Source organism: Canis lupus, chromosome 20 (genome assembly GCF_003254725.2).
Source record: "Canis lupus dingo isolate Sandy chromosome 20, ASM325472v2, whole genome shotgun sequence".
In the NCBI taxonomy this organism is placed as follows: domain Eukaryota; kingdom Metazoa; phylum Chordata; class Mammalia; order Carnivora; family Canidae; genus Canis; species Canis lupus.
Genome location: NC_064262.1, coordinates 57,441,442 through 57,461,591, shown reverse-complemented (window position 1 = coordinate 57,461,591; position 20,150 = coordinate 57,441,442). Strand labels below are relative to the sequence as shown.

Sequence of the window (20,150 nt, the reverse complement as noted above, 5' to 3'; positions counted from 1 at the left end):
AGCGAGACAGGAAGGAGGCCAGGACCCATTCGTTCCCTTCCAGGGATGTTTACTGTGCACGCAGGGGCCAAGGCGTAGGGCAGGGCAGCGGGGAGTCAGGACAGGGCCCCGGTGGGCGCAGGAAGGGGCTGGGGGCAGCCCCACTGGGAGCTGAAGCGCAAGGAACCTCCAGCAAGCGGGCAGAGGGCTGCGGGAAGTGGGGTGATGGCTGAGGCGGTGCCTTCCCACCCGTGGGTGTGGAGACAGGTCAGGGCTGCGGGCCTGGGCGTCCCCGGCAGGCTGTGTGGCCTGGGACAAGGCTTCACTCCGGCGATAACCAGGATCTCAGACGTGTGGGCCATGCCGGCCCCTCTGCAGGCAGCAGTCCCCGTCGGGGGCCCATGCTCCAGCCAGGGCCCGTGCGCTCGCACCCTGGGCAGCACCCCGGGCAGCCAGCGTGTGTAACAGCCCTGGTGCCCCAAGATCCCCACCCACTCGGACTCCACGCTCTGCCCTGCTGTGTTACTCTGTTCCCGCCAAGACGCTTCAAGGGACCAGGGCTGGTAGAAGCCAGAGCTGAGGCAGCGGAGGGTCTGAGGAAAGTACGCAGGGGGCCCCCCCACCGAAGCCAATCCCTTCTTCCCGCCCCTAACCTGCCCTGGTGGCACCGGCGGGGTCAGGGGGCACTCACCCAGCTGCAAGGCCAGGGCAGAGCAGGGGCAGTGGCTGGCTACGGAGGGAACGCACAGGTGAGTGGAGGTACCGGTGGCCCAGGGATGCCCCAGCCTCTGTGCCCCCAGGGAAGGTGCCCCACACGGGGCAGGGTCAGAAGCCAGGCTGCAGCGTGTGTATATGTATGTGAACGTATGTGAACATGCGTGTGCCTGTAAACTCGCCGGGCTAGCCCTGTCTTAAGACAGTAAAGACTTTTACTTTTTGTTTTAGTACTTTTAATAATATTTTCTTTGCCGTTCAACTCTTTTTTGAATCCATGCGTATTTTATTCCTTTTTTTAAATTATTTTTAAAAGATTTTATTTATTGGGGGATCCCTGGGTGGCTCAGCGGTTTAGCACCTGCCTTTGGCCCAGGGCGTGATCCTGGGGTCCCGGGATCAAGTCCTACTTCTGGCCAGGACACTCTGTGTGTGTGTCTCTAATGAGTAAATAAATAAAATCTTTTAAAAAAATAAAAAAAATAAAAGATTTTATTTATTTATGAGAAACACAGAGAGAGAGAGAGAGGCAGAGACACAGGCAGAGGGAGAAGCAGGCTCCATGCAGGGAGCCCGATGTGGGACTCAATCCCAGGACCCCAGGATCACGCCCTGAGCCAACAGCAGGCGCTAAACCACTGAGCCACCCGGGCTGCCCTTTTTTTTTTTAATTTTTAAAAGTAGGCTCCATACCCAGCACGAAGCCCAACGCAGGGTTTGAACTCAGGACCCTGAGATCGAGAGCTGAGTGGAGATGCAGTAGGAGGCTTAATGGACTAAGCCACCCACCCAGGCAACGCTCTCCACACCTTTTGTTCTCTTTAAATACCAGCAGATTCAAAGCAGTGTAATTACAGGCCATGTGTCCATTTCTAGGCTTTTCTATATGAAAAATTATTTTCTAAATAAATCTCCCCCCCCTTAAATGTAAGTTGGACTCAGGGACTCGCTTCCAAAGAACAGAGCAGTAGGGGCACCTGGGGAGCTCAGGGGTTGGGCATCTGCCTTTGGCTCAGGGCGTGATCCCGGGTCAAGGAGATTGGGTCCCGCATCGGGCTCCCTGCAGGGAGCCTGCTTCTCCCTCTGCCTGTGTCTCTGCCTTTCTGTGTCTTTTGGGAATAAACAAATAAAATATTAAACAAAAACAAACAACAGAGCAGCCAGGGGGAGGCCCAGCTGACCCCACCTTAGCCCAGTGGTCAAGACCAAGGTCAACCTTAGGGTGACACGGGGAAGCATCAGGGACCCTTGATGGCAGGTGACAACGAGACTCAGCTCAACTCCACGTTCTTCCCCAACACCCATAACCCCTGTCTAGCTCCGCCGGGGTAGGGGACATCTTACAGGATATCTGACCACTCCCCAAAACTGTCAAGGTCATGAAAAACACGGAATAACTGAACAAGTGTCCTAGATTTTGAGAGACTAAGGAGATAAAATGGTGACATGTGCGCGGGCTGTTGGGACAGAGAAGGACATTCGTGGAAGAGCCCAGGTGATTGGATGAGGGGCTGGGGTGCACTTAACCTGGATGCACACGAGGAACCTGGCGTTTCTTGCTTCTGACACGAAGTTGACCAGAAGGGCAGTGAGTGAACGTGGCTGGACTCTGGACTCTTTCCTGTAAACCCCAAAGTACTGCAAGATGAAAATGTTAATTTTAAATAATCCCTGTGCCCAATGCGGGACTCGCACTCACAACCCTGAGATCAAGAGTCACACGCTCCCTGGACTGAGCCGACTGGGCACCCGCAAGATAAAAATTTTAAAGCAAACATGAAGGCGGCTGCCTGGGTGGCTCAGTGGGAGGAGTGTCTGATCCTTGATCTCAGCTCAGGACTTGATCTGATCCCAGGGTCATGAGATCGAGCCCCACGTCGGGCTCCGTGCTGGGTGTGGAGCCTACTTAAAAAATAAATAAATAAATGTTTAAAACAAACCTGAAGAGTGGTTTGTCTCTCTGAGGACCACAGGGGTTGGTCCTATTTAGTGGTAAGAGCTGCGCTGAGGTGTTAGCTCACTTTGGAGGCACCTCAGAGGTTTTTTTTTTAACCCCCCTGTCCTGTCGAACTGTCAGTGTTGTGCCTTGTGACCCACCGATTCCACTCCTAAGAAGGAACCCCAAAAATACTCCAAGAGGATCAAGCGTGTCTGTATATTGTTGCAGGGTTTTGTTTTTTTATTTTATTTATTTGACAAGGAAAGCCCGGGGGGGTGGGGTGTGCACACAAGCAGGGGGAAAGCCAGGCAGAGGCAGCAGCTGATTGCCTGCCGAGCAGGGAGCCCGACACTTGGGGTTCCATCTGAGGACCCTGTGGGGTCACGACCTGGCCTAAGGCCAGCGCCTCATGGACCCACCCACTTGGGCGCCCCTTGTGGCAACTGTTTCTAATGGGAAGAAGGAAGACACCCGAGGACAGTTACTAGGGTGGGAGGTCGGGGCTGTGGGAGAACCGGGGTGCAGAGCGTCTGGCAGGCCTGCTCCCCTGGTGGCCACCTGACCTGCGGAGGGAGAGCAAGACCTTCCTTCCACCCATCTCCTCTCACGGGGTGGGGAGGTGCGGGCCGGGGGTGGCCCCAGGCACAGCCCCTCTGAGCCGAGTGACGGCAGCCAGGCCCCGAGCCCCCAGGCCTCAACAGCACTGCTGCGCGCACTCACGTGGCTCGGTCTGCGTTCGGCCTGGTGCCAGGCACGGGGGTCTGGCAGCACAGAGCTCGCGGTCCCGCAGGGCACAGCCGTGTCCAGAGGTGGTGTGAGCACCATGGGAGCCCAGGACCCCTCTTGTTAAGTGGGGACCATGGGGACAGCAAGCCCTGGGGCCCCGTGTCATCATGGAGATTGTGCTTGAGACGGGAGCTCGGAGATGTAAGGGGAGGGGATCCTGATGCTGGGCTGGCACCCCCACCTGCCAAGCCCCACAGCCCCCAGGTCGGTTCCGCACCCCGTTACCCGGCCCTGGGGGAGCACCCGGGCCTTGGATCAGGGTGCCCAGGGCCTCTCAGGGGAGGCTCCCACCAGAGGCCCCATCTCACGTCTGGCCCCTCCAGAACATCGGGGCCCTGTAGTTCAGGTGGACACGGGCACAGACCGTGGAGTGGGTCCCACCAGCCCAGGGGGCCGGGGCGATGGGAGAAGCGGGGTCGTCAGGGGCAGGGAGAGGCGCGTGGACGGCCTGGCTCTGGGGGGCTGGGGAGCCTGGGGACGTCCAGTGTGGGCTCCCGGGCCCCGGGGGGGCAGCGTCCACATGGTCCAGACCTGACCCTCGGAGGGGCCAGGCGGGGCTGAGGCAGGTGCACATGTCTCCCCCACGCAGGCTGTGTCCCCCCAGGTCTCCGGGTGCTTCGGGGCCTTGGGGGCCTGGTCTCCGCTGAGCCGGATCAGGCGTCCGGGAGCCGGGGGCGCCCTGCCCGGTGCGTGTGCTCAGGCGCCTGCTGGGCAGCAGGACAATGCTGCTGCCGGGTGTGAACACATGTGTTGTGGAAAATCCACAAAATGGAGAACCGAAAGTTGGCCCTTCTCCCAGGCAGCCTGGCCCATGGGCCATACCAAGCAGAGAGGAAGGGGGGCGCATCCTGGAACGTACCACTGGCTTCCCCCGTCACGGCTCCCGTGTGGCCCGACCCCCACCCCAGAGGCTGAGGGTGAGCCCCAGACCCGGGCCCCACGGGCCGCAGCTGCTGGCCTTAGTTTATCCCTTACGTGCAATGGGTGGGCACTATGGACACGGCAGCCCCAGCCCGGGTGACCCCCCAGGGGCAGGGGAGGGACAAGTACTGGAGCTTTCAGAATCCTCTGTCACGCAGTGTCGTGAAACTAGGATGACATGCGACCCGTCAGCTGTGGGTTCTGAGGGGACAACATTCCCGACTTTAACGAGGGGAGATGGGGTCTGAGCAGGGTCAGGAAAGAAGGCAGTGGACTTCCGGCGGGCCGGGACAACACGGAGTCACACGCACTCGCACTCGGGAGCCCAGCAGGTGCTAAAGACAGCGCGTCAGCAAAGGGAAAGGGAAATGGGGTCGTCGGGGGGCAACCGATTTGGGAAGAAAAGCAGCTTGGGTTCCCTCCGCACTGCTTCCCAGAAGCACTTTCCAGATTTAGACCAAACCTTTAAATATATATTTTAAAAAGAAACCATTACGTTCCCAGAAAAATACATCAAATGTTTTTATAGTCTTGAAATAGAGAAAATATTTCTGAGCGTGACACAAAATGCAGAAAGCCGTAAGTGAAAAAAAAAAAAAAAAAGAAAAAACTAATAGTGACTAATAATGATCTTAAACGCTTAGCAGAAATAATATGACTTTCTTAGAGACCAAAGGGAAAAAAACACAGTCCAAGTCAAAAACCAAATTATAGATCCAGGGGTAGGAGGGAAAACGCCTTTAACGGGAATTGGGCTAATTTCCTTAATATGTCAAGCGCTCCTAGAAAACAATAACTCCCAACAACTCAATGGAAAAACGGCTGAAGAATACGAATGGCAAATGGCTTTTAAACCTGTGCGTGTTTACAGCAAATACAGACTTGCCCCGTCTCGAAAGGGTTATATGAGTGGCAAAAATAACCGATGTAGAGATAAATCCGACAAAACTACTGATGTGTTCGATTTCACTTGTAGGAAACTCGAGCAAAGCTACAATGAAATATTATTTCACGCCTGCCGGGTCTGCAAAATCAAGCGTCGGGGCTGGGGGCCATGGGCCCCTCCTCGTCGCGCGGGCTCGAGGCTAGGACCTGTGCTAGGGACCTGGGGAAAGGGCCCTTTGACCTAGCAGCCCTGCACTGAAGAATTCGGTGTCCGGGAATATTCCTCCTTGTGTGTCCTTGGGCGTCGAGGGGACAAGGCTGTCCCTGTGCGAGGATCGTCCGCGGGGCATCGCGTGCTACAAACACGCTGGAAAGAACCTGACTTCCCACCGACAGGAGACGGCCCGGCAATCAGGACCCGGGCCCGCACCTGCGCGGCGAGAAGGCGCCACTGCCACGCCGCGTGCACACTCCGGAGGTCCCCGCGCACACGGGACAGGTGAGGACTGCCCGGGCCGGGCGCCCTGGGGTCGGGCTGGCGGGGATGCCAGGTGTTCACCCGACGCGCCAGGTCTTGCTCTGTGCGTCTGAAAACATGTTTGTTCCGATTCTAAACCAGGTGTTTTCAACGTCGTGCGCCTGCGGAGCGCTTGATCTCGGGGGCTTGGGGTCTGGTGGGGCCAAGACGACACGCTCTGCGGCAAGGGGCGGGGCTGGAGGCAGAGCAGCCGAGAAACACCAGCACAGGGCCCCGTCGGCGCGTCGGCCGCCAAGCCAAGCTGTGCAAAGGCCCTGTGGCGGAGGGCAGAGGAGCGCGGGGCCCACGGCCCCCTCTCCGGCGAGTTCACTTCCCGGCCCCACTCGGGCCCGCGGCGCCGCCCATTGCCGGGACCGGCCCGTGGGGCTCGGAGGGGGCGGGCGAGGCCCCGTCGAGCAGGCGGCGCCCCGGGCCCGAGAGCGGCCGCACGCCCCGGCCACGCCGCCCCACGGGAGGCCGAGGCGCGCAGGGGCACGCGGGCCGGGCTGCGGGGTCCGAGCCGCCGCCACTTACCGCCGCGGCCGCCACCTCCTCCCGGGTCGGGTCGGTCGCCTCAGCCGCCGCGGCGCGCGGAGCCCGCCACTTCCGCTTCCGCCCTGGCCGCGCCCCCTCGGCGGCGACCCCGCCCCCAGAGCGAAGCCCCGCCCCCTCTTAAGGGGGCCGCGGCCCCCAGGAAGCCTGGGGCGGGGCGGGTGGAAGCGGCCCCTCTGGGTGTCCGCCTGGCCACCGCCTGCTGCCGCAACACACGCAGAGTCGCCTCGGAGGACAGGCCACTTCTCACCCTGGAGCGGCGCAGAGGGCTCCCCGGGGGCTGGGGGAAGTCCAGGGAGACCCCGGCTCAGCCCTGTCTTCAACGGCATCCCCGGAGGACACGCTGTCGGGTGACTCCCTCGGCGCTCCCCGAATCCCAGCCCCAGCCCCCTTTCCTGGGGAGGCCCCGCTGGGCCCCTGAACCTGTCTGGTCCAGGGTGGGCTCTCTTGGCTCCTGTGCCGGGAGGCGGGGGGTCAGGAGGGGCAGCTAGGGCAGCCTGGCAACCACACGGCACGCACTGCGCCACCCAGACCTCAGCATCCTTGCCTACCACGCGGGAGGGGAAGGGGCCCTGGCCACCCCAGAGCAGAGGGAGCCCACCCCCCACCCCACCCCCATCCCCCCGCCAGGACGCACATGGCACCAGGCAGGCGAGGGTCCTGGGTCTGAATGCTGCCTACCGCTCCATCACCACCCACACTACCAGTAGTCTCCAGGTGTACTCCGAATGGGGCCCTGACCCCATCTCCTCTGCCACAGGGACAGTGACTTGACCTCTTCATTTCTGCCAAAGGGTCCTGGGAGTTTGAGAGTGAAGCCCAGCCTCTTCATCCAACTCGCTGTGCCCTGGGAGAGTGTGCATGAGCCACAAAAGGGAGAGGAACCCTAAAATTTTAAATCTTTAATTCGTTTTCACGTTTTTCCTTCTTTTTGCTTCCAAAAGGAAAGGAGAGCATAGCTCCGCGCCTGTACATCGTCCACGGCCCCTGGGCTGGGGCAGGTCCCGACCCCCTACCCTCCAGCTGCCTCGGAGGACTGGGGTGCCCGGGGGGTTCACATGCAGCCCCGGGGCGGGGCGGGGGCGAGGTCCAGGCGCCGCCTTATTGCTGAAGTCCCGGCACGGCTCAGGGCTAGGCTAGGCGCGCTGGCTGGGCAGCTCCTGGGAGATGAAGCGGCGCAGGCGCTCCAAGTACTGGCTGTAGAGCTCGATGTCGTTGTGCCCGGCGCCCTCCACCCACAGCGGCTCCACGGCCTTGGGGCAGCGCTCATAGAGCGCCAGCCCGTGGGAGAAGTCGATGACTTCGTCCTCCGTGCCGTGGATGATGAGCACCGGTGACGTGATCTTGGACACCTTCTCGATGCTGTAGGGCAGGGCACGGCAAGGCTCAGAGCAGCGCCCCGCCCTGCTGAAGCCCCGCCCCTGACCTCCCGCCCCCGCCCCCATGCACCCCTCTCTCACTTGGGGAACGCATCGAAGCAGTAGGTCTTCTTGGTGTCAGGGAAGGCAACGCGCATGCCTGAGGTGAGCGGAGAGTGCAGCACCACGGCAGCGCACTCATAGCGAGAGGCCAGGTCCACGGTGGGCACCGTGCCGATGCTCTGCCCATACAGGACGATGCTGTCCGGGCTGATGCCGTACCTGGCAGTGAAGCAGGATCAGCCACAGCCAGCAGCAGCCATGGCAAGCTGCGCACACACCCCTCCTACCCCCTGCCCTCCTAGGGCAGTCCCCCACCATCCCTGCACTGCCTCCAGGCAGCAGGGTGGAGTCCAGAGACAATCCTCCCTACTCCCCACCCCTGTCCCCCAACAACTCACAAGTCGGCTCAGTAGGGAGGCAGGGCCTGGGCAGATGTGCAGACAGCTGCACCAGCTGCAGCCCCACCTGGCCCTAACCCTGTTTCACCAACAGTACCAACGTGGATCACACATGCAATGGCCCTGCTGAGGGCCCCAAGACCATGGTCAGGCTTCTGGGGGGCAGGGCAGGCCCTGAGGCCCCCCCCCCCCCCCCCCCCCCCCGTCCCCTACACACACTTGACCAGGGACACACCCAGCTCCTGGTACCACACACAGGGGGCTTGTCTTCCTCCAGTTGTCCCTCACCCATCCCCTTGGCCATGGGTAACCACGGTAGCTGTGTCCCCGATCTGATCAGCCAGTTTGCAGCCCCTCGGTGTCTGGCATGCCCAGGTAAGCGCTTAGTACAACACAGGTGAGCAGGAATGCGGGCTCCTGCAGGGTGGACGCCACCTCCTCCTTGGGCACCTTCTCTACATGGTGGCCATGTCCTGAACTGCCTCCTCGACACCAACTCCCACATCCAGGCCCTAGCCCTTTCCCTCACCATCTACGTCCCCCCACACCTCCCCTAGCACCCCACCCTACCCCCAGCACAGTTGATCCAGCCCCAAGCCAGCTTCACAGCCTCCAACCGCCCAATCCCATCTGCATGGGGACCCTCTAGCCACCTTCCCCACGGAAGAGGCCTCCATGATTCTCCTCCCACAAACCTGGACCCTGATACACCAAGAGGACACCCTCCTGCATCTCACCTGTACAGCCTACCCAGGCGGCAAGATTCCACCTCCCTGTCTACCGAGGGGCCACCCACACCTGTCTCTGTCCTGGCAGCACTCCAGGTTAACAACTGCCTGGCCTGGGGCTTCAGGGACACCACCTGGCCTTGGTCTACCACCCTGGCCACTCCTCAGCCTGCTCCCTGGACCAGGGCAGCCACCATGGCACCGAGCACCAGTCCAGCCCTAACACCTGGACATCTCCGACTGGAAAAACACAATAGGTACCACATGGCAATCCCTCCCCAGACCTCCCCAGCCCCTGGTCACCACTTGGGCCCAAGCCTCCTGCCTCCTGCCCTCCCACTGATCTTCCCTAAGGGATCAGGTCTCTGGAACACAGCGTGGGCAGCAGGACAGATGGTTGGATGGACAGAGCTCAGACCCCTTACCCTAGAGTGGGGTGCCAGTCTGCCAGCCACCCCCAGCCAGCAGGAACAGCAGGAAGGGCTAGGGATGCCCCGGGGGGGGTGGGGGGCTCAGGCTCAGCAGTTTAGCGCTGCCTTCAGCCCAGGGCGGGATCCTGGAGTCCCGGGATAGGGATCGAGTCCCCCATTGGGCTCCCTGCATGGAGCCTGCTTCTCCCTCTGCTTGTGTCTCTGCCTTTCTGTCTCTCTGCTTCTCATGAATAAATAAATAAAATCTTTAAAAAAAAAAAAGGAAGGGCTGAGGAAGCCAAGAGCAGCACGTACCTGCACCGTGCCGCCCAGGATGGGTCCCCAGTGCCAGGGTGGTGCCAGGGGACCCCACTCCTGGGGCCTGCAGCAGGGACTGCCTGGTGCATCACTTGGGCAACCAGGGTCCCCACATCCCCAGGGGAAGCTGACTTTGGTCCCTATAGGCACGGGTGGGGCAGGTCAGCCAGGCAGGGCTGAGATGGGGCAGCCCCAAGGAGGCAGTGGGCAGGGCCCCACTACTTCCAGGAGGGTCAGAGTCAGGGTGGCCTCCTTCCAAAGGATTCTCTGGGCTCAGACGCCAAGTTAGTACGCTTCAGTGAATAAGCAATAAGGTGGGGAGGGGGCTGCCCAGGAACTGGATGAGGAGCATGATGGGGGCTCCAGGGAGGGAGGTGGGCCCAGACCCTGGTGGCCCTAAGGCAAGCACACAGGTATGTCCTGGGGACCCTAACCCAAAGAGGACCTAGCCTCTGCTCCTAGCCTCCCACTGGCCCCAAGGCTGTGCTAGACACCAAGCTTCCTGACAGAGCCCTCTAGAACCTTCCAGAATCCTCCAGGGCCCAAAGGAGCCCTACCTCAAGAGGAGACCACAGTGAGTGGCTACTCATGCCTCGCAGGCCAGCTCTGAGACTATGACAAAGCAGCCCCACTCTACCGTGCACACCAAATGCTCCCTCGCTGCCGAGACTCTCAGAGTCTTTTTACACAGTCCGCATCCTCCAACCACCCACCTCCAGACAGAACCTCTACTCCCCTAGGGACAGCCCCGGCCCATCCACAGCCCTGCCAGGCAAGGGGTTCCCAGGAGGGGAGAGGTGCCTGCCCCACCCAGACGTAGCCTAGGCTTCCCCCTTGCCCCCTTGCCTTCACCCCCACCCCAACATAAAGCCCACCTGGTACGCAGCGCCTGCCAGGCAGCATCGATGTCAGCATAGAGGTTCTTCTCAGAGGGCTTGCCAGAGCTGACGCCGTAGCCAGAGTAGTCGTAGGAGAAGATGTTGCAGTTGATGCGCGTGCCCAGGCCAATGTAGAAGCTGCTCATCTGGCCCAGGTCCACCGCGTTGCCGTGGGAGAAGAGAACCGTGTACCTGGGGCAGGGACGGAGGGAGGACAGGTCAGAAAGCATGGGGATAGGACACCCCCTGGGCCCCCAACCACCACAGACAAGAATATTAATGAGGGAGACTCCCTCCTGGCTGTGAGGTCTTGGGCAGGGGACAGCAGCAGAACCTTAGATGTCCCCTCTGTGAGAGGAAGGGAACCCTGGGACCACTGGGCAGGGTCTCAGCGCAGGGTGGACCCACAGTGTGAGCTCAGCAAGCTCAGTGACCGCCACGTTCGTTCCCTCTGGGCCATGGCTGTCCTCTGGAATCACTCCTTTTAGAGGGACTCTGAGAGCTCAAGGATGGCACACACGTATGCCTGCTGCTTGGAACCTTCCAGAGAATGAGACAGCGGCTTCTCCTCTTGATAGCCAGCACCCACCCTTACCCCACAATAAGACCAATCCCTGTTCGCAGCGTCTCTTCCCACTCCTACAGACCCCAACCCTGGCACTCGTTTCTGCCCTGCAAGGCTGCTGGCAGATCAGGACCCGCCCCAGGTCACACCGACAGGCTGGATCCTGGCCAATGGACTCCAAGTGGCTTCTTCCTCCAGCACCCCTGGGCCCCAGCCTCGCTAAAAGGCAAAAACTTGCCCTTTGTACTCAGATGTGGAGTCAGAACCCTGTCTGGTCTAAAGGCAGAAACACCTAGAAGGCCCCACCTCTTTCCTGCTCTGGTGCTTAAGGGAGAGCCCCAAGGACACCCTGTTAATGAGGAGTCAGACTTGGCCCGAGCCACCTGCCAGGCCTCGGGTGCCCTGGTCCCAAAGCGAATGGCGAGGCCTCACTGAGCACCCAGCACCCAGAAGCCCTTCCCAGGGCAGGTGAGTGCGGAGACCCTGAAGCGGGCCGCACCTCAGCAGGCAGGGGTGACGGCCACTGCAATCGGCCTCCCTGAGCCTTGGCACTCATCCGTGTGACGGGGCTGCGTCTGGAAGGGCACCGGCATGAGGGGCCTGGGGCGGTCCCACGGGGCCATGGGTGGAGTGGGGCCTGCTCTTGGAGAATCTCATCAGCCACCCTCTTTGGCAAGAACCCCCAGGGTGCCTGCGCCGCCAGATGGGCCTTCACCCGGGCCCTGGCCATCTGGGAGCTGCCTCTGGCAGGAAACGAAAGGCCCGAGCATGGAGCATGTCCCGTACCGGGCACCCCCCACCCTGACTAGGTCCATCTACCCCTCCACGCGCGTCTGGGTCCTGCCCCGGTTCCGTGGGCTCACCTGGCGCCGGGCACACAGCGCACGTACATGCAGGAGATGCGGTTGCCCCGGCTGCTCTTGGTCAGGAAGACCTCGATGGTGTCCAGCTCACGCTGGCTGTACTGGAAATCAGCACGCTCCATCAGGTGCAGCTTCCAGCGCCCGGGGGTGCCAGCAGAGGCCCGCAGGGTCCCCGAAGGGGCGGCCCCAGCTCCACCAGGCCCCGGCTCGGGCTCCGGCACCAGCGAGTAGGTAGGCTCCGGCGGCAGGAAGGCGAGCTTGGCAGCAATGCGGCCGGGGCAGGGTGGGCAGCAGAAAAGGCAGCAGAGCTCGCTCACTGACAGGCCGTTCATGGCGGGCGCCAGGCCCCAGGGTGGGCCTCGCTTGGCAGGGGAGGGGTGGGGGTGCTCTGAGACGCGGGCAGGGGGGAGGGCAACCCCCAGCCACCGCCCCAGACAGGAGCCCCCTTAGGAGGCCGCAGCCCAGCCCCATCGTGGTCCAAGCCGAGCCCTCGGGAGCCTCGCAGCCTTGCATCTCCACGTCGTGCAGAGGGAAACCCTGCAGGGGAAGAGCGAGAGGTGGGGTTCCCTCGGGTTCCACGGGGAGGTCTCTTGGCCCTCCTCACGGCCCAGTCCACTCTTGCCCGAACTGCTCCCCCTCCACCCCATGGACCTGTGGGCCCAGTTCGTCATCCACAGGATGGGTCCCTCTGTGGGTGGACCCAAAGCTACCAGACCAGCACCTGCTGCACCCTCCCTCGGCGTGCAGTCACCAACTCTTGCCACGTCTGCCACCTGTCAGCCCAGCCTCGGCCTGCAGGCTGTGCTGGGCGATGAGACCCCTGGCTCACCCCAGCAATCCCCCACACAGCCCCCTGCTCTGTGCCCACACATACCCTGTCACCCTCCCCAGGCCCCTGTCCACACGGCTGGCCCAGACTCTCCCCCCAGCCCATCTCCATGCCATCTGTCTAGGATTCATCTGCCACCCCCAGGGGCCACAGAGCAGCCAAGGCCAGGACAGACTGCTGCCTGGAGGGACCTGAGCGCGCGCTCCCGGGGGCCAGCGCTGCAGCGTCCAGAGGCAGGGGACATACAACAAACAAAGGCTCTGGTAACAAAAGCAGGATACATCTAGAGGCTTGGAAGGCAGGCTGTCCTGCGCGGGACAATGGCTCTCCCCTGTGCTTGGGGCCAGGCTGGGGGAGGGGGCCTGGCGCCTGAGGAGCTCCTGCGCCCGCTCCCCCGACTCGGGCTCTGTGCCCTCCGGCTCCTCACCTACCCGGCTCCTCACCGACCTGGGAGTAAGCCGGGCCAGGTAGTGGACGGGGGCGTGGCTGCGAGACGCGCCCAGGAAGTCAGGCTACAGCTAAAGCGCTAGGGCAGCTACCATCCCCCACGGAGCTGCCAACGCAGGCTCTGAACGAAACCCCAGGTTTGGGAAAGACCTAAGCACTTAACTTAGGAGGCTCTTCCTTACAGGCTGGGACGGGGGAGACACACTCGCAGCTCCGTTTCAGCCGCGGAGCACCTTGGCGCAGGCAGCTCTGGGCCACGGCCACACAGTCCGCGCACACAGCAGGCTGAGGCCCGGGGACACACCTGCTCCGGTGGACCCGCCGTGTGCCACTGAGGGCTGGAGAGGGGCCACAGCCAGCATCTGCCCAGATTCAGGGCATCCGGGGGGAGTAGGAGGGAGTGTGAAAGCCAAGGCATCCCTGAACCCCAGGCGGGCTGCGCACCGTACCCGCAGGTAGTTTCCAGAGGACGGGGTCTATCGGCCCCGTTCTCAGAGGCAGGAGAGTTTGTCCCCCAGGACACTTGCCGACATGCGGGGACATTTTCAGTTGTGACAAATGGGGAGGGATGCTCCTGGCACTGAATGGGCGGTGCTGATGGGACACTCTACAGGGCACAGGATGCCCTCCCTTTGCCCAAAACATAATTATCGGACCCCAAGCGTCAGTCAACCAAGCCCAGGCTGCTTCAACATACTCTCGGAGACCCAGACCCAAACAGGAACCCTGCGCTGGTGCCAGGGAGGCTTAGAGGGGCTGGAGTTTGCACAGCTCGGTGAAGACTGGTTTCCGGACGAAGGCCAGGCTGAGAGCCAAGGGGGCAGGTAGGAGCCCCCCAGCCCCAGGGAAGTGAAGGGGCACACCCAGGTGGACAAGCCCTACTGCCCAAGCCGGAAACACAGATGTCATCCAGGACTCCTCCCTCCATGGGGGTCTGATGCGTCTTCCCCCACCAGCACCTGATCCATACCACTTCTCGCCTAGCTCTGTGCTGCCCACCCCCACCCCCACTCTCCCCTGCAGCCACACTCGTCTCAGCACAAACCCTAGCAGACTACCTTTCTTCTGGATGCCCCTGGCCTCCCACTACTGTCAGGCTAGAAACTGGACCCTTGCCACAGCCTGCCAAAGGTCAACCCCTGCAGCCTCACTCACCACGTACCCCACCCCCTTGCTCTCCCCGGACAAGCCAGAGCCCTGCCAGGGACCCCCTCCCCCAATCTCACCAGATGGCCCTTGCCCCGTCCTGTCCACCCTTTGGATCTCCCTTCCAGCGCCCCGGAAAGGCCTCCCAAACCAGGTCGAAACACCCCATGCTGACACTTCCACGTCCGTCTCCACAGCACTCACCACAGCTTGCCTTTACCTGTTTAACCACCTCCTACCCCCACGGCAACCAAAGAGAAACTCCATGAGGGCAGGACAGCTCTGTCTGCTCTTGCTCAATAAACGCGGGCGGAACAACGGAGCAAATGACAGGAAGTAAAGAGAAAAGAGGGAAGCTAGAGTTCGCCACGTTGACAGGGAAGGAGGACAGCCTTTCCTCGGGCCACACACACCTGGGACCTCCTGCGTGTCATCTGGGAGCGTCACTGAGGGAGCCTTGAGAGCGGGGCCTCGGACGGGGCCGTGCACACCCCACTGCTTCACTCGCTGGACACAAACCCCTGGCACCCGGAGCCCCCGTGGTGGCGTCCACACCCGCACCCTGGACACTCCCGCCGCCACCACCACCCCCACCCCGGTCAGGCCCCATGAAGGCTGCTGGTGTTCTCAGGACCAAGGAGAAAGCAAGCAACTGCAATACTCTAGGATGACCTAAATACGAAGGACTGTGACAGCACCTCACCCAGCCAGTCCAGGTGGGAAAGCCGCCTGAAGAAGTTGCAGTCTGAAACGTGCAAAGTGTCCGGGGGACAGAGGTCAGGGGTCAGGGCAGAGCAAAACCGCAGGGGTGACGGCGGGTTCCAGGAACTACAGGTCTCCCGTTTGGGCGGACACAGGGGTCCCAGAGGGCGCCAGGGGTGGGTCAGGCGGCGCCCCAGCGCCCTGCTGCGGAGTCTGGACTCCATGCTGGAGGAGTCCTGGGCCGAGCATGCACACCACGGGTCAGGGGCTGCGGCACGTCCCCCGCTGTAACCTGGAGATGCAGCGGGCGCGGACATGGGGGACCCCCCCGCCCGGGCGTCCCTGGGTCCCAGGCGGCCGCAGGGCGCCCGCGAAGGGGCAGAGGCGTCCGGGAGACGTTCAGGAAGCAGGGCTCGGCCAGGGGACGCTGCGGCGGGTCCGGGTGTCGCGCTGGGGCGGGGAGGCGGGTGCTCCGGGGGTGGGCAGAGTCCGGGGGCCGCGTCCCCAGCAGGGTGGGCGCCCGCCCCACGCCGGGGAGCCCAGAGGAGCGGGGACGGGGCTCTGCGGGGTCGGCACGCTGCCCCGCGGGGCCCTACAGCCCGGACGCGGCCTCCCGGGGGTGCGGGGTCTCGGGGGCGTCCCGGCCTCGCGGGCGGGCCCAGCTCCCCAAACGGCCGCGGGCGGCAGCGAGGGCGCCCCGCGCCGCCGCGCTCGCCCCTGCTCGGCACTCACCGCCGCGGCCCGCGCCCCCCGGCCCCGGGGCCGCGCTCCATGGCTCCCGGCCGCCCGCCCGTGCGTCCGTCGGTCCCTCGGCGCCCCGGCCCGGCCTCCTGCGCCGCCGCCGCCGCCGCCGCACCCCCACGGGCGGAAACGAGCCTCGATCCCGCCGCCGCCCCGGAAGTGACGCGAGACGCGCGCGGGGGCCGAGGGCTGCGGACAGGCGCTGGCGCGGCGTGCGTCCGGGGCCCCGGGGCGGGGTTGTGGGCGGGGCCTGGGGCACGGTGGGCGGGGCCTGGCTGTGGTTGGCGGAGCCGGGCTTGGGGGAGGAGCCGAATCTCTGGCGGGGCGGGGCGTAGCGGGGGTGGGCGGGGCCTGTTGCCGTGGTGGGCGTGGCGAGGTGAGCGGGCCCGAGCTCCGGGTCTCAGCCCTGGTTTTCCGCAGAGACACGGCCATTCATTCGTTCTTCCGCTCATTCCGGGGCCAGAGCTTGGGGGAGGCGAGTGGGGCACTCGCTTCGGAAGCGGAATTTACAGAGGCGCCGCAAAACTCAGTCATCCGGATAAAAATGTTAATGCACCATCAAAAAAACAAAATTTTACTGGAACGGGGAGGGGGGGTGCTGACAGGGTGATGAGAGTGAGGCAAGGTCATAGCAGAGCAGGGTCGGATCCTACCTTTTTCAAAATCTTGTTATGCTGTTCATCGTGGATGATTTTGCATTCATCTCAGCTTTTTAAATGTTGCATTAAAATTCTATGAATCTTTGCAGCTGAGCTTTTCGGTGTCCCTTACTTACGTTTTCTGCCTTTGGGGAGTGCCCCACACTGCTCACCCTTCTCCTCTGTCTCTCTCTCTCTCTCTCAGCTCCCACTGCAGGGAGGGAGCCGATCACACAAGGAAGGAACAGGAGACAGATAAGGATGAGGGTTGGCAGCCCAATGGGACTTGAGCAGAAATTTGCCGATGATCCTCTGTTGGGACGGTGGTCAGGACAGGCCTTCAGAAGAGGTGACGGGCAGAGAGTCTGCAGAGGACACAGGGCCCAGCCTGGAAATAGTTGGACAGCCTTGTCCTTCCAGGCCTCCACCCAGCAAGGCTTTTCCAGTTTAGAACTGCTCCCACCCCTTGCCAGCGGCCCCTGCCCCCTCTCCTGCCCTGGGGACTCTGATCTTCAGTTTTATTTACAGAGATAAGCCTGAAGCTCTGGGTTTCCCAGACAGCCCTGCCCCAGGGCCCCAGTCCCTCCAATGGCAGGGGCCAGGAGAGGTCCTGGGCTCAGGAGTGGAGGCTGCCCAGGGGTGGTTTCCCGGTGGTTTCCTCCTACTCCCTCCCCCAGCTTCCTTCCCCAGGGGCTGCCCAGGGGGGTGCTCCAGAGCCCCTCTGCCCAGCTGAGTCCCTCAAAGCTCCCAGTGTTAGCTGAAGTGCTTCTGAGCTCCAAAGGTCACAACCATGGCAGGCTCCTGCCAGTGTCCTTGATTTCCTGGTGACTTTTTTGATTTTGAGCAGGAAGAGGCCTGTCCACAAGCTCCTTTCCCAGCCCTCCTTCCCCTCCAGCTGTCACCCTTGGGGCGGTACCCGCTCTGCCCCCAGGGGAACACTGGCAGATACCAGTGAAGGGGGGGGGGGTAGGCCCAGGAGGTTGGGGATGAGGCTCGCTCCCCACCCAGGTGCCGTCCGCCCTGCCCACACTGAGCTCCCCGCACTGACCAGAGCGAACTCTACCAAGATAAAAGCACTACTGTGAAACTCCCAATGTTTCAGGACAATCACTTGCATTTTCCTCCCTTTCCAAAGGTCCTGGGGGGGTCCAGCCACTGGCCCATGTTTCCTACTCCTTCTCCCCTTGCTTTCTCCGCCCCATCCATGGTGGCCTCCCAACTAGGGCCTTTGCACCCGCCACACCTCCAGTTTGCAGTGCCCTGTCTCCAGATAGCCCCAACGGCCAGCGCCTTCTCTTGTCAGGCCCCTGCTCAAACGTCACCTCCTCAGAGAGCCCCACCTCACGACCATCCCCAGCCAGAGTCCCTGCCACATGCACCCCCATCCCGTCACCCTATTTATTGCCATCATAGGACTCTCCATCTCTAATCATCGTATGGGGTTGTTTCCTTGTTTATCATCTGTCTTCCCCATGTCCCATGAGCTCCTTAGGGCTGGGACCCAGGCTTTCATCCACCATGTTCACAAACAGCCCCCATGACGTCTGACAAATGGCTGTATGCATGACACATGGGATGAGGATGATTCCCCAAACCACAGGACAGCTTTTGTGATGGTGGATGGTGGCTCCATGATCCCAGGTGGTCCTGACCCTATTCTTCTCCCTCCCCTGACTTGAGACACTCAGCCTCAGTGCAAGATAACATGCCTGGGGAGTCAACAGTCTTAAAGATGCTCCCACCTTGGAGCAGTGAATTTTAGCCATGTGTTGTCCATTATGGAAACCATAAGGCCCGCATGGCTACTTAAATTTAAATGAATTGATTAAGAGCAAATAAAATTTAAAATTCAGTTTTTTAGGGGCATCTGGGTGGCTCAGTTGGTTAAGTGTCTGCCTTCAACTTAGGTCATGATCCTGGGATCCTGGGATGGAGCCTTAGGATCCTCAGGCTCCCTGCTCAGCGGGGAGCTTTCTCCCTCTGCCCCTCCCCCCTTTGTGTTCTCCCTCACTCTGCCCTCTCTCTCAGATAAATATATATATATATTTTTTTTAATTCACTTCTTTAGGGACGCCTGGGTGGCTCAGCGGTTGAATGTCTGCCTTCGATTCGGTGCATGATCCTCAACAGGAGACCAAATAAAGAGACTCTTGACAAAAAACAAAACACAGCCCGGTGGTAGGAGACCAGTACAAGGCCCTTTGGGTTTTGGTTCCTGTTTGTTTGCTTATCTTTTTTTTTTTTTTTAAAGACCTTGGGTTTTGTTTTCTTTTGTTTTAAGTTATCTCTATACTCAATGTGGGGCTCGAACTCATGACCCCAAGATCAAGAGTCACACATTCTACAGACTGAGCTGGCCAGGCGCCCCTGTTTGTTTGTTACTTTTATTTCTGTTTTTATAGGAAATATACTTGTGTGGCTCAAAATTCAAAGGGTCTGAAAGAGTGCATAACCTGCTTCCAGTCCTGTTCCCCAGGAAATGGAAGAGCCCATCCCAAGGCAGCCATGATTCCCAGTTGCTCCTGTTTCTATGCTGAGAAATCCATGCATCTGTGTGCACCTGTGAACAGGTGCAAAGAAGTCCCCCCACCTTTTAAAGATGTTTAAACACACAGCAGCTTTTAACAAACACTGCACAGGTGCTCACTTCTGCATGGGCCCAGTGGTAATCCTCTCACGGAACCCCCAGGCTGGCCCATCACTTACAGACTCCATTCCCTCTTGATGGACACTTCGGTTGGTTCTGGCTACAGCCAGCATCTGGGGCATTTCATGCTCATGGGCAGGGACCTGCAGGGAAGGTTCCTGGAAGCAGAGGATTCTTTTTTTCTTTTTTTAAGATTTTATTTATTTATTCATTAGAGACACACAGAGAGAGAGAGGCAGAGACCCAGGCAGAGGGAGAAGCAGGCTCCGTGCAGGGAGCCCGATGTGGGACTCCATCCCGGGACTCCAGGATCACACCCTGGGTGGAAGGCGGCGCTAAACCGCTGAGCCACCCAGGGATCCCGAAGCAGAGGATTCTAATGAAAGGGTCTACACTGCTGCGTCCAGGAAATGAAGGACCCGGGGGTCCCCCTGTGAGCAAAACACGCCACGGTGAGAATGGGCAGCAGCGCAGGGCGGGTGAGATTGTCGGCGACTGTTTTCTTCCTTTACCCTTTGATGTGTCTTCTGAGTTCCTCTGGGGCTTGTTTGGCAGAGGATGTGCTTCTGTCAGGATCATGCAGAGGCTGAAATAAAACCAAGTGGCTTCAGGAAGACCTAAAATTAATGTTTAATTAACAGGTGCACCTGCTACAAAAGGGGCCCGACACCTGCCCCCACGTGGACAGACCCTGAGAACGCCGGGCTCAGGGAGGGGACCCAGACCCAGAAGGACACCTCCTGCAGGACCCCACTCCCAGGACGTCCCCAGAGGAGGCCCGTCCACAGAGACAGAGAGGAGGTGGTGGGAGCCGGGGAGGGGGGAGGGGGGTGGTCCCTGTGGAGAGATGGAAGGTTCTGGAGACGGTGGGGGGGATGCACGGCGGGGTGAGTGTGCTTCGTGCTCTGAGCTGTGCGCTTAGAAACAACTAAGTGGTAAATTTTATGTGATGTGTACTTTACCACAATAAAATAGATAAATGCAAGTTTATGAAGCCATAAGGGTTGGGGACAGCACGGGCTTCGGGGATGAGACCTGTGCAGTCACCCAGAGCCTCAGGCTCCAAAGAGCCCCTCCCATGGTTTATTGCTGGGGGGGGGGGCAGTCGTCCTGAATTCCTAATAAT

The 20,150-nt window shown here is 60.9% G+C and overlaps 1 protein-coding gene and 2 long non-coding RNA genes across 3 annotated transcripts; 2 read left to right on the top strand and 1 right to left on the bottom strand.

The window, feature by feature from the left end:
• Window positions 1-6,361: 6,361 nt before the first annotated feature.
• Window positions 6,362-7,199, top strand: LOC125753096 (uncharacterized). The gene is made up of 2 exons (XR_007404113.1): window positions 6,362-6,643; window positions 7,054-7,199. It is a non-coding gene; the product is annotated as an uncharacterized LOC125753096 (long non-coding RNA).
• Window positions 7,181-15,871, bottom strand: ABHD17A (abhydrolase domain containing 17A, depalmitoylase). The gene is made up of 5 exons (XM_025456776.3): window positions 15,731-15,871; window positions 11,875-12,411; window positions 10,444-10,638; window positions 7,754-7,933; window positions 7,181-7,655 (listed from the first exon to the last, which is right to left on the bottom strand). The coding sequence occupies exons 2-5, from the start codon at window positions 12,204-12,206 to the stop codon at window positions 7,430-7,432; spliced, it is 933 nt and encodes a 310-aa protein (XP_025312561.1). The 5' UTR covers window positions 12,207-12,411; window positions 15,731-15,871; the 3' UTR covers window positions 7,181-7,429.
• A 1,404-nt stretch (window positions 15,872-17,275) lies between these two features.
• LOC125753132 (uncharacterized) lies at window positions 17,276-19,828 on the top strand. The gene is made up of 3 exons (XR_007404202.1): window positions 17,276-18,555; window positions 19,240-19,476; window positions 19,666-19,828. It is a non-coding gene; the product is annotated as an uncharacterized LOC125753132 (long non-coding RNA).
• Window positions 19,829-20,150: the final 322 nt, after the last annotated feature.

Excerpts from the sequence above, each read along its gene's own strand:
- ABHD17A (XM_025456776.3), bottom strand. The coding sequence starts at position 12,206 with ATGAACGGCCTGTCAGTGAGCGAGCTCTGCTGCCTTTTCTGCTGCCCA. Across the intron at positions 10,639-11,874 it reads CGCTGTGTGCCCGGCGCCAG|GTACACGGTTCTCTTCTCCC; the intron begins GTGAGCCCACGG and ends TCCCTGCCCCAG. Across the intron at positions 7,934-10,443 it reads TGGCAGGCGCTGCGTACCAG|GTACGGCATCAGCCCGGACA; the intron begins GTGGGCTTTATG and ends CTTCACTGCCAG.